The sequence below is a fragment of the Mauremys reevesii genome, linkage group 1 (genome assembly GCF_016161935.1).
Source record: "Mauremys reevesii isolate NIE-2019 linkage group 1, ASM1616193v1, whole genome shotgun sequence".
In the NCBI taxonomy this organism is placed as follows: domain Eukaryota; kingdom Metazoa; phylum Chordata; order Testudines; family Geoemydidae; genus Mauremys; species Mauremys reevesii.
In genome coordinates this window covers 49,208,092-49,221,406 of record NC_052623.1, presented here as the reverse complement: position 1 = coordinate 49,221,406, position 13,315 = coordinate 49,208,092, and the positions used below count along the sequence as shown (strand labels likewise).

General features: G+C 41.3%; 1 protein-coding gene across 14 annotated transcripts in view; it reads right to left on the bottom strand.

The window, feature by feature from the left end:
* WASF3 (WASP family member 3) overlaps positions 1–13,315 on the bottom strand; it is a 141,535-nt gene that overhangs the window by 20,910 nt on the left and 107,310 nt on the right. For 13 of the 14 annotated variants that reach the window (XM_039520243.1, XM_039520245.1, XM_039520246.1 and 10 more), the window contains 2 exons: positions 5,714–5,848; positions 110–263 (listed from right to left, as the gene is read on the bottom strand). In XM_039520243.1, coding sequence (XP_039376177.1) covers positions 110–263; positions 5,714–5,848 — 289 coding nt within the window. Of the gene's footprint in view, positions 1–109; positions 264–4,352; positions 4,407–5,713; positions 5,849–13,315 lie in introns of those variants that run through there. The other variant, XM_039520254.1, reaches the window with a different exon arrangement.

Sequence of the window (13,315 nt, the reverse complement as noted above, 5' to 3'; positions counted from 1 at the left end):
GTACTATATAGTTACCTATCCATTCTCCTCTATACTGCTCAGAATGTATCTAGCATTAAATGAGATGAATAGCACAGTACAAGAATTTAGGCACTGACTGTATCCATACCTATACGGCGTAAGAATATTCAATGGAGGTGGTTTGTCACTCTGATTGTAGATGTCAGCCACTGGATTAGGAATGCTGTTCTTTGAAACAACTTGTTGGTCCTGTATTGTTGAACTTTTGAATGCTTTTTTCATGTTGATATCCTGTAATGATACTATTAGAGAGGAAAAGAAGATATTTAATTGTGGATATTTTCTAATATTACTACAGACCGGAAATCAGATCTAATTTTTGCAACATTAAAGAATTCTTTATTTGAAAATATTTCAACACATTTTTCAGTACTCATATGTTGTAGCAAAACTGAAGCAATATTTATATATTTAATTTGTATAGTAAATCATGTCAATTTATCACGTGAGAACATAGGAATTACCATACTGAACTGAACCAAAGATCAGTGTACAGTAGCTCCTCACGTAACATTGTAGTTATGTTCCTGAAAAATGCAACTTTAAGTTAAACAACGTTAAATGAATCCAATTTTCCCGTAAAATTTAATGTAAATGCGGAGGGTTAGGTTCCAAGGAAATTTTTTTGGGGCAGACAAAAGGCATTATATACTGTACAGTACTGTATTGTGGTTGGGAAGTGCCCCTGGCTTACCTCACACAGGCACAGCCCGCTGCAAGCAAGAAAGCTGGGAAGCACCTTCGCAGCAGCAGCTTCCTCGGAGAAGAATACGCGCCTATTTTGCCGGGGGATGCTCCAGGCCCGCCTCTTCCTGTCTCTGCTCCACTCCAGACCCACCTCTTCCCACCCCCGCTCTACCTCCTCTCCGTGGCATGCCACATCCCCACTCCTTCCCCCTCCCCCCAAAAAAGTCCTAAGCACTGCCAAACAGCTGTTTGGCGGCACTTAGGACTTTCTGGGAAGGTGGGGGGAGGAGCGGAGACAAGGCGCTTCCCCGCTCTTCCCCCTCCCTCCCAGTGCTTCCCTGCCACCAAACAGCTGTTTGGCAGCGCTTAGGACTTTTTTTGGGGGGGGAGGGGAGGAGTGGAGACCCAGCGCTTCCCCGCTCCTCCCACTCCCTCCCAGAAAGTCCTAAGTGCTGCCAAACAGCTGTTTAGCGGTGGGGGAAGTGCTAGGAGGGAGGGGGAAGAGGCAGAGAAGAGGAACTTGTGCAATGCTCCCTTGCAAAGTCGCTGTTCTTCCACAGAATCTTACAAGCAGTGGACAGAGCAGACAGCCAAACGACATTATAAGGGAGCATTGCACAACTTTAAACACGCATGTTCTCTAATTGAGCAGCGACATAACTTTGAAACAATGTTAAGCGGGAGGACATTAAGTGAGGAGTTACTGTAGTACACATCCTATCTCCAATAGTGTCACCAGATGCCTCAGAAGGTGTAAGAATCCCAGATTTGATCTCACCCTGATCTCTAATCGTTTTCACACTTTCTCCGTATGAGCGTTTTTCCATGCCCTTGACCAGTCTTCTGAACCACCCTAAGTTCTGCATTATCTATTTTTAGATGGGGTGACAGTAGTGAACACAAGATCCTAGATGAGGCTGCACTACTGATTTATATTAAGGCATTAGAATATTCTTCATATTGTTCACCAACCCATTCTTTATTCAATCTGACCACAGCTGAACCATGAGCAGAGATTTTTATTCATTGGTTATGTCTACACTTCAAGTTGGGGGTGCGATTCCCAGCTCAAGTAGATGTAGGGTATGTTTATATTGCAAAAAGACCTGTGGCTGCAAATCAGAGCCCAGGTCAACTGAGTCAGGCTCCTGCTACAGAGCTAAAAACATAAGTGTAGACATTAGAGCCTAGGTACCAGCCTGAGCCCAGAGACCCACCGCTTCCTCGTCAGGCTTCAGAGCCTCAACATCTATACTGCAATTTTTAGCCCTGTAGTGCGAGACCTGAGAGCTCCAGTCAGTTGACTCGGGCACTGAGACTCATTGCCATGGGTCTTTTTTTTTTTTTTTTTTTTTGCAGTGCAAGCACACCTCTACTCACGCTAGCCCTCATGGAGCTGCTACACTAAAAATAGACTAACACTGCATTAGTATGAACAGCAGGAGGGGCTAGCCACCCTGAGTGTGTGCCCATCAGAGAAACTGTGTATGTACTCAGGGTGGCTCATGCTGCTATGGCTATATTCTATTATTAGCACACTTGCCCGATGAAAGCTAGCACAAGTATGTCTCCTTGAGCTAGGAATCACAGCCCCACCTCAAAATGTAGACTTACCCAGGTCCAATTCTTGAGTTGATATAGATTCATAGATTCTAGGACTGGAAGGGACCTCGAGAGGTCATCTAGTCCAGTCCCCTGCCCTCATGGCAGGACCAAATACTGTCTAGACGATCCCTGATAGACATTTATCTAACCTACTCTTAAATATCTCCAGAGATGGAGATTCCACAACCTCCCTAGGCAATTTATTCCAGTGTTTAACCACTCATATCCAATGCTATTCCTAGGAAATCATTCCAAGATGGGAGAGAGGTTAGCATGAGTGTATAGATCAGCAGGAAATTCTTTATCTAAAATAAAAGCATTCCAATAATAGCAACTTGTAAGTGTGTGAGTTTAGATTTTCCCCTCCTCCAGTGTATACTGCTTTGCATTTATTTACATTTAATTTCATTTGCCATCATGTTGCCCATTCACCTAGCTTGTTTAGATCACTCTGAATTCCTCTCAATCCACTCTGGTCCTGAGTCATTTACATAACTACATCATTTGCAAGTTTTGTTACCTCACTATTCATTCCCCTCCTTTTCCAGGTCACTAATATTTTAAATAACGTGGAGCCTAATATGAAATCTTGAGACATCTTGCTGCTAACCCTTTGCCACGATAAGAATTGACCACTTAATCCAAATCTTTGCTCCGTCTCCCACCTCATTTTTGAGCAATATTTGGCCTCTCACTCCATGATTATCTAGTTTCTTTGGTAGCCTCTAAGCAGATGGAGGATTTAGGAACAAAACCTTGAAACTTCAAGTCCATCTTTCATCTGGCCAGCACATGTGGCTACGCAAACATTTGTTTTTGACACTCAATTCTTTTATAACCTACTCGAATGTGAAATGATATGATCAGAATTACAGGCAACTTTTTCAATCATACAGTCTTGAATTGTTACATCCTAGTTTAGGAGTAATTTTTTCAAACATATAGATGATTCAGGAGCCTAAGCCCCACTGAAAGTCAAATGGGACTTAAGTATCAGAGGGGTAGCCGTGTTAGTCTGGATCTGTAAAAGCAGCAAAGAGTCCTGTGGCATGCATCCGATGAAGTGGGTATTCACCCACGAAAGCTCATGCTCCAATATATCTGTTAGTCTATAAGGTGCCACAGGACTCTTTGCTGCTTTTACAAATTGGACTTAGGAGCTTTTGAAAATATTATCCTCAGCAATTAGCTATCCCATTCACTATGGTGTTTCCAACAACAACTTTAGGATGAAATCTTCCTAAAAAACATTTTTCTACTGATATTAAACCGATTGGGAATATTATGGTGCTTTCAAAATTGTGTCGGATTAATAACTGATTTTACTGAAGTGAATTTTAGGAATTAAAAGAGTTTGTGTGTGGCTCATTAATTTGGAAGGTCATTAGCAGTGTTGGGGTAACTATGGAAAGTACTTTTGAGTGGAGTCTCCTGTGACCCTCAGATCTAGTCAGTCATGAACATCAAAACAAAAGCTGCTCTGAGTGTCTCTCTACAGCTTCATAGGCTAACCAGAAACTATCCATAACGGAATAAATGGGCTGATTTTTTTTTTTAAATTAAAACTAGTTACGTGAATTTAGTGCTCCTGAAATATATCAGATTGAAAGACCTGAAGACTGAGGTCCTCCGATTTATCAAAGAACAGGTTCAATATGGACTTGAGTAGTGCTAGTTTCCTCACATTTTACCATAGCAATAAATGGTGCCTCAAACCTAAGATGCAGGAGCACCTGAAGATAGCTCAGTTTCTCAGACTACTTAGTTCTTGTCCTCTCTCCTGAGATGGCCAAAAAGTGTTAAGGCCAATTCTGGTATTTTGCAAAGCAGGTATCTGTTAACTAGCAACTGGACTGAGATAAGCAACTCTTTACATACAGCAGGCAAAACAGCCATCCATATGAGAACTTTGAGTCACTAGCAATCTAGATGTGAATGGTTTCATATCTTTCCAATCTCCTGAGCCATCTAAAAGTTTGCAAAATTATTTGCTAATTTTAGGGAACCGTAATTTACAGGGAAATATTGATAGGACTTGCCATAGTACGTTGCCATACTCTTCCAGGAAAGGGAGCATGTTCAGCAGCTGCTTCAAACCCTCATGTGGTTTGTGGCCTGAATGAAAAGTTGGCAATTTGTCCTGCCAGCTTGATGGGTTCCAGCTGACTACACTCAGTGCCAGCATTAGAGGTGAGCAATCAGGGCAATTGCCTTGAGTGCCATATTAACATCTGGGAATAGAGGGGCCAAATTCTTTTGTTTTGCTTGGCAGTTAGGAGGCAAAATACATAGGGCTGGCCCTGACTAGGCTGCCTCAGTAATACCCTCACAGAAGACTCACAAAAGACTGATTTATATTTCACACTAGATTCTTCTGGCAAATCCAGGTGCAAGATATAAGGAACAGAACAATTCCTGAAAGCAAACATGTGATTACAGCTGCATATCTACAGTGCGTAAATTCCTTTAATTCAACTTGAAGGTATCCTTTGTACCTGAATGCCATCTCTGGTGTACAAGTGAAACATATATCCTAATACAGCCCTAATTTTTTTAATCATTAACATCAGCAGCTTCTTTTAAAAGATCCATTTTTATACTTACACAGTTGGCATTATGATTCTAGTAAAAACCAGCATCAAATTATACAGAGCCTTTGAATTGTTTCATTTAAAAAAAACCCCAAGCTTTTCAATGTTAGGAAATTGAACTTGCAAGCAAGCTTGTACATTTCAGGGTTTTTTTTGTTTGTTTGTTTGTTTTCTTAGGTAGCACACAGCAATATGTTTTAAAAATTATTTAATGCAATTTCCTCAAGTTTCTAATGCATATTATTAATGTGGTCATTCATTTGTAATTATATACATAAACAAGTGATGCTGTAACTTTGGTGTTGATACAAGGATGTGCAGTCTCTGGTGATTCAAACTTGTATCACATTAGCTAGCTGATATCACATAAATCTCCATTTTCTTTAGGGAAAGAAGATTATAACAGTATTGATTAGAACCAGCCATATTAGAGACACACTGATAATGAACATCAACTCTAAGCTGCAACACCTCCCTTTTAAAATGCCCTAAATGGTTTTATGATTTGGAAAAATTTCACTGATGACTAAATTAAACAACTTCTGATTTATTAAGATGACCTGATCATGAGTGTAAGAGCTATGTCTCCTGTCCCGAAAGGCAAGGAGTGTATCACAAAGACCTCAAGAGGTTCAAAATATTTTTCTCCAATTAACCTACTCTGATTTTTTCCACCAAGCCCTCTTAGTAAACATGATGAACTATCAGCTCAGCATTATTCCAAAGGAAAAGCAGCGATTGTTGTGTAATTAATTACTGTGACCTTGTCAACATCACTTCTGGTTCAGTGCTTTTATGCAATTACCTACCCTCTTCCACTGTTGAATCCAGCTGGGTAACTTTGACAGCAAGGCGATCAATTCTGTCTTGAAGAGAATTTGCTCTGATGTAGAAGTTGTTGGCCTCATTAAACAACTCACCAAATATGTCTTCAGCATGCTTGCCTGTAGAGAAAAATAGAGAATGCCATCTGTTAAAGACTTATAAAACACAGGAAACACTGCTTCAACAGCATGATATTACAGTTAAACACTCATAACAGAATTACAGTATATGGACGTACTATGCACTTTAGCAATGCAGTATTACATCCAGAACAGTTAAATACAATGCAAATGGTCAGACAGATCAAAAAAAAATTAAACCATCTTCTTAAGTAGCTGAGCTGCTAACAAAAACATGTAATCATTAAAATCCACTTCTGTGCCAAAAACTCCATGTTAGCAATAACATTGGCTATCTTTTAAAAGGTTCCAGAGTCAATCCTGAGAATAGTAGTGAGCCACAGTAAATCAGGTGTAATTTAGTATATTTATTAATCATCTGAACAAGAGTGAGCAGCACAAAGTGGCAGAAATATGTTAAAGTTTTAAGTTGTGTCCTATAACCAGGCTTAACTGTACACATGGTTAATTAAGGACATTCCAAAAACGCCCTTCAGTGCTGTGTATTGACTGCTGGGTTGTTCAATGGAATCCTTTTGGCTGTTTTGGAATCTATTGCTGAAGAGTGAAAAATGTCCACATTCTAGAACCCTGGAGGAGCCTTCCCTTTCCTGGATCTTTTATTTGGAAAAGATAGTCTATTAATTTAACAGTGACAAGTGATGCTCACAGAATAGGGATGAAGGAAAATTTACAATATTCTGATTTTATTTTCTCTCTTTTCTGAGTGGGGGAGTTTCCCAGTAGTAGAACCTCCACTAAGTGTGGTGTCAAAATCTGTAGATAACATGATGAGCTAGATCCTGAGGTGCACCCAAGCTTTGCTTAGTGCACATAGTGGGGATATAGATGTGGCATTGTGCCACCTTTTTGCCCTCCACCTCCCACCCCCAAAAAAGTCTTGGGGACAGCTGATAAACAGTCATAAGGACCAGAAAAAAAAAGGGAGGGGGGAACAAACTTTTAGCAATGCCTCTATTTAAATGTTCATCTTCAGACTTCAGAATTAACTTTCCATTAAAATGAATGATCTGTTTGCAGCTCAGAGTTATTGTTTCAGTGTACTTGTAGATTTAATAAGATAACACTGCATCTGATCACATTCAGAAGATTGTCTTTACAACCAGAAGAGCTAGGAAAAAGTATGTTAAAAATTTGCATTTTGCAGAAGTTATCTATATGGGAGAAACTGCTCCACTACCCTTCCCCAGGCCCTTTACTGGCTTTCACAGATTTCCTCTGATGTGGCTAAATCAAAAGCTAAAGTTTATAAAGTGTTTTAAAAAAGGAAAAACAATATATAAGTGTCAGTTACCTTAAAGGAGGTAAAAGAGATTATTGAAGAGCTGCTTGTGAATAACTTTCTCTTTTTAACATTGAAAAATATTTTTCAACAGTACTCACTGCTCTAAAAATGAATGGTGAATGGAACACTAACTTCCTGCTGACAACAACAACAATCTGGTAAAACAATAGCGTAACAGATAACTCAAATGAACATAGCTGCAAACCATTTCTTAGACACACACAGCTTTTCTAGCTGCTCAGAACATTACTTTTTAAATTAGATTTTTAATACTACATGTAGTTGATAAATTGCAAAGATGAGAACTTGAAAGCTGTCTAAAGTTAGGAGGATCATAGCTTCCATATTAAAAACTGATTGTGCTATTAAAAGCCAGCCATCTAAAAACAGTATTACATAGCTTCTGGAAAAGCTAATTATTAATTTGCAAAAAAGAAAAAAAATAGTTACTTCACTTTCAGAAACAGCAGGAAATATATGCATAAGACATTCCAAAAATCACCCATTACTATTTCTGGATCAGTGTTTTTACAAACAGAGGTGATCTGTTAATCCTTAATTTTAAAAGCTCCTCCCCAGCCACCCCAAGTAGATAAATAAATTGAAAGTCCTCTCCACTTCACGCAAAAAAACCCTTTCAATCTCTACTGTTTACTTATAGTTACTGTAATATCAGACACCACAAGGCAGTTCCTCCCTGTATCATCCTCGTACTACTCCATATTAGACTCTTCTTGATAAAGTAGCTTGCAAAATATACTTAAGTCTTTTGAGAAGATCACTACTACTTTTCATCAAATAATATGTATCATGATATTTCTCTCCAACGTCTGCAGTAAATAATTTGTGGGACATTTGTCTACAAAATGTTCACGAATCTGTAGTTGATCTCTGGTAGCAATCTCTGCAAAAATCAATTGCAATTAATTCCCTACAAAAATCTGTATTAACATATTGAATAAGATGTCTCTGAAGTTACCTTCTGAAAGAAATGAAAATGATTAGTGCTGGTTACAGGAAAGAAACAAATCAATGATGCAGATGAGCCTGAGAAGCAAAAACCAATCAGTGTTAATTACAGAGACTATCTTCTTTTAAGCTTATTAATAAAAGTATCCAAGACTGAAAAAAATAGTATTTTTTTCTTGTGCCTGAGGCCGCTAATATGCTACTAGTATTTAAGGCAAGGGTGGGCAAACTACGGCCTGCAGGCCACATCCAGGCCGTCAGACCTTTTACTCCAGCCCTTGAGCTCCCACCTGGGAGTGGGGGCTTGCCCCACTCCAGCACTTCAGCTGGGGTGGGGGAGGGGGGAGGGTCCAGGGCTTTCCCCGTTCTGTGCGTGCTGTGGCTCCGGAAGCAGGGGCAGCCAAGGGGCTCCACATGCTGCCCCTGCCCCAAGTGCAGCTCCCATTGGCCAGGAACCACAGCCAGTGGGAGCTGCGGGGGCAGTGCCTGCAGACGGGGCATGCTTCCAAGAACTGCTTGAGTTAAGCATCGCCTAGAGCCTGCAACCCTGAACGCCCCTGCGCCCCAACCCCCTTCCCCAGCCCTGATCCCCCTCCAAACCCTTTGATCCCAGCCCGGAGCACCCTCTTGAAGCCCAAACCCATCATCCCTAGCCAAACCCCAGAGCCCGCACCCCCCAGCCACAGCCCTCACCTCCTCCCACACCAACCCCCAATTTCGTGAGCATTCATGGCCCGCCATACAATTTCCATACCGAGATGTGGCCCTCAGGCCAAAAAGTATGCCCACCTCTGATGTAAAGTGATCTCGAAGTAAGAGAGTTTCAATGCATTAACTGAACAATTATTTATCTAACTGTGAAAGCCTATTACTAAAGATAGGTGGTAAGCAATGGGGGAAGGGCAGCAAAGGAATCTAAACATACAAGAGAACACAACATTTTTAAAAATGATAAAAAGGAAATGAATGTAGAAGAACTAGCAATTTAATTTAGTACATTAATGAATTTATAAACTAAATTCAACTTACGAAGTATCCAATGCAAAGAGTACCAAGGGCTTTTTATATTTACATTTCAGATATAATCAGCAGTGGACAGCAACTGTTCTCCCTTCTCTGTGTACAAACATGGATAAAATCAGAGAACAAAAGAATCTGTTCCCCATAATTATTCTTGTCTGGCATATACAGTAGAAAAAAATATTTAAACTCCTTATCAGCTGTATTAGAGAGAAAGGCAGAAGAGAATTTTCATAAATCAATCAATGAACCTCACTTAATTCTTGGTGGTATCGTTCAACACTTCAACTAAATGGATCCCCCAAAGAAGCATTTGCCCACTATACAGAAGGGCCATGAACATGAATGTAGCTGAAAGTTCTCGTCTTGCATAGCCAAAACTATTGAGAGGCTGCCAGGTTATGGGCTAAAGGAGTCCTTAACTATATTGTGTAAGTAACAACAGTATTACTAAAGGAAAACAGTATGATCCAGTGAATAAGCACAGTCATCTGCCCCAGACTTCGACTTCCTACTGGCTGAAGTCCTGCTATCACACTGAACGTCACTAATCTGAGGTGATGAATTTCCATCTCTCTAATAAATTAGATAATTATCAAACAGGTGAGAAGAAGGATGCAGAAGGGTTCATTCCAAGATCTCGAGAGCTTCATCAAAATTTCTTCTTTGAAGATGTAGCTTGTGAGTAAGACAGACATACTAGAAACAGATGTTGAAGACCTATGGCCAACACTGAAGTTTTTTCAATATCATCAAGCCTTTGGTAACTGTTGATCTTCAAGATCCCCATATGTACCTTTAAAGCCTTCCCCAACACGACTTGGTCAACTGAATCAAATGCAGTTTTCAGATTGACATACACTACATACAGGGGCTTCTTGAGCTCGTGGTGTATCTCCAATAACAAGCGAAAGGCCAAAATGGTGTTTAATGTGGACTTGTTAGTCGTAAAGCCTGACTGTTGGTGGTGAAGCTTCCGATGTAGCAAGGGCTCCAAATGCACCAGCAGAATATATGCAAACATTCCCTGGCACGGACAACAAGGTGATCAGTCTGTAGCTCTTACATTTGCTGTGTGGTCCCTTGCCCTTATAAAGTCAGATCACAATACTGTCCCTCCAGGTGGTTGGCAAGGTTCCAGTTCTTCACACCAGACAAAAGATGACCAGAAGTGATTCCAGTACAGGGTCAAAAGAACATTTTAGCAGCTATAAGGAGATGCCATCAGTGCCAGATGCGCATCTCTTTTTCAGTTTGCAAATGGCGTGCTTCACTTCATCCAAAGTTAGTGCATCTGTACAAGCATCTGGGTCTGAAATTACAGTGGCTGCCAAATGATTCAGCTCTGGGCAAGCAGTGGCTAGAGGGTGTTTCAGAGCACTGTGAAAATGTTCCACCCAGCATGAGAGGATGTCAACATCTGATTTACATGGATGGCCTTGGCTGTCATTCAGGATGCCATTTGTAGCGACTACCTCTTGACCGCTGAGGTTGCAGATCACACGGAATGCCAGCTTTAAGTCTCTCCTGGCATCTGCCATTCGGTTATAATATGCTTCACAATTGTGAAGTGCCAGGGCATTGAACTTTCGCTTCAGCTAATTATGACCACGCCTATCACCTTGCTGGTGGGCTGTGGCTTTCAATTTAATTGTCTGAAAGGCCTCCTCTGTTAGCCATGGTTGAAGAGATGGACATCTATAGCTGATTGGTGGAGGATGGAGGCGAACAGAGAGCAAGTGCCCTCAACATCATCTGTCAGTCAGCTAGAGACAAGAATCTATTGCTGATTTCAATATAAAACTTGTTACCTAAACCTGGCGTGCAGAGAAGTGCATCAATGTCAACCTTCTTCAACTGGGAGTTGAAAAATCTGGATTCTGTGTACCCGTCCACAAGTCATTTAATCGCTCCGTGCCTCAGTTTCCCAATATTCAACTAGGGATGGATGTTACTTTATTTTGTAAAGCACTTCCATAATAGTGCTTTATAAAGAGCCAAGTATTATAATGTGTTTTTAATATTTCATGAAGTTTTTTAAAAAAATCTTGTTTTGTTTATTTCATCCCTGTCATATATCTTTCATAGCCATTGTAATTTTCATACAATTGTACTTTTTGCTTAAGATTATTTCTGTTACACTTTTCCAATTTTATTTTCTGTGTGATCTTATTTATTTGCTCCACTTTCTCCAAGTTTGCCAACGTTGTTGCGGTTGTGCCTAAATAATCTCCTTTCTTCAACTTGGCAAGCCCTCTCCCACCTTTCAGTCTGACAGGATTTTGTTTTTCCCCACCAAGTTCCATTAGTGTTACTACCAACCTATATTTCTCTGCCTGCTCATCTTCCTTGTGAGCATCTCTGCTTCTCAGCCAGGCAGAATTATCTAAACATTAGTTTACTGATTCCCCTGTCAAGCCATATTAGGGAACACTTGACTGGTGACTCCAATGTGGGAATCTGGGAAACACCCTGAAACCATGGAAAATACAGGAATTCCTATATATGTCATGACTGCTAACATCTAATTAGAACTACTGGCAAATATATCTTTTCTTTTTGACTAAACATTGGTTTTATTTTGAATTTGTAATGAATACTAAATAAAGATGGCATTTGCTACTATTGAGATGTCTGTCACAAGGATGAAAAAATGACATTACAATGTTTAAGTAGCTAAAATTAGCACAACATTAACCTCAGTTGAGAAGTAATGTAAAAGCAAGCATGATGGCACAGGATAGGATATTGGAGTTCACAGAGCAGCAATCTGAGAAAGTGAAAAGAGACTTGCAATATATTAATACTACTACTATAAAAGTAGGGTTGGCAGAATTTGATTTTTTTTTTATAGTTTTGACTGATAATGTTTATTTTTAAGCATTTTTTTATTTTTATCTATTTAAATTTTTGCAATTGTGGGAAATTATGGGAGGGTCCGACAATTATTTAATAAGTAAGTTATAAGATTCAAAATGGTGAAGTTTTATAACTGTTACAAAACAAACTGTCAACATCACATGCAAAATATACAAATAAAATATCCGTAAATCAAACCCTAATAAGTTCTCAAGCAGCATTTATATTTTTCCATCAGTGTCTGTGTGTGCCCTGAACAGGACCAGCCTTTGGGGTGGGCTGCCAGGGCGGTTGCCCGAGGCGGCTTTCCAGGGCAGCCCGCCAAAGAGGGCGCCGTGCGCTGGCCCAGCCCAGTGCTATACTTGCGTGCTGCAGCCAAGGGTCCACGGCGCTGGTTCCTCTCCACCCAGCCCAGCCCCTAACCCCCACTTCTCTCTGCCGGCACCGAGTGAAGAGGAGCCCTCAGCCACTGCAGCTCCGCTCCGGCCCCACCTCCTGCCCCAGAGGCTCATACCACTGGGTGGTGAGAGCGCGTGGGGGAGGCTCGGTGGCAGGCCTGTGGCAGGGTTTCTGGCTGCCCCATTTCATGCAAAAAATTAATTCAAGCCCTGGTAGTTCATACGAGAAATGTGAAGGATGAGCGTGTGATGGTTCCCTTTTAGTGGGAGCAGCACATGCCTGGTGTTTTGGCCAGCGTTGGCTTTTACTTACACTTACACACACACACACACACACACACACACATACACACACACACCCCAGGACTCCATGCATCCAGGTCACTTTCCCTACCTGGGCTGTGCTCTGAGGCATCAGCAGCTGCTGCTCTAGTTCCCTCTCCTCACGCAGACCAGGCAAGGAAAGTGACCTGGATGCAGAGAGCCCTGATGTTGCTCCTCGCTCTCCCCACCACCACATCCCCCTAGGGGTGTGCAGGACAGAGGAGCAACAGTCCCGAGGGGAGCGAGCAGCAATGCCAGCTGCTTCGTGCATCCAGGTCAATTTCCCCACATGGGTGCAGGAGGGGGATGCAGGGGTTAGGAGTGAAGGGGGTGCAGGGATTAGGGGTGCAGGAAGGGGAGCAGGCCTTTGGGGTGAAGGGAGGGTGGGAAGCCTGGGGAGCCCATTGGGGGCCAGGGGTACCAAAATGCAAGTTTGCCCAGGGTGCCATTTTCCCTAAAGCTGACCCTGAAATCAACATTTACCAATCAAAATCTAATCCTTCCAAGCCTATATAAAAGTATCCAAGATGGAGAGTTAGCCAGCATTTTGTACACACAAAGCTCAAGGAAGAGGTCTGAATCTTACTGGGG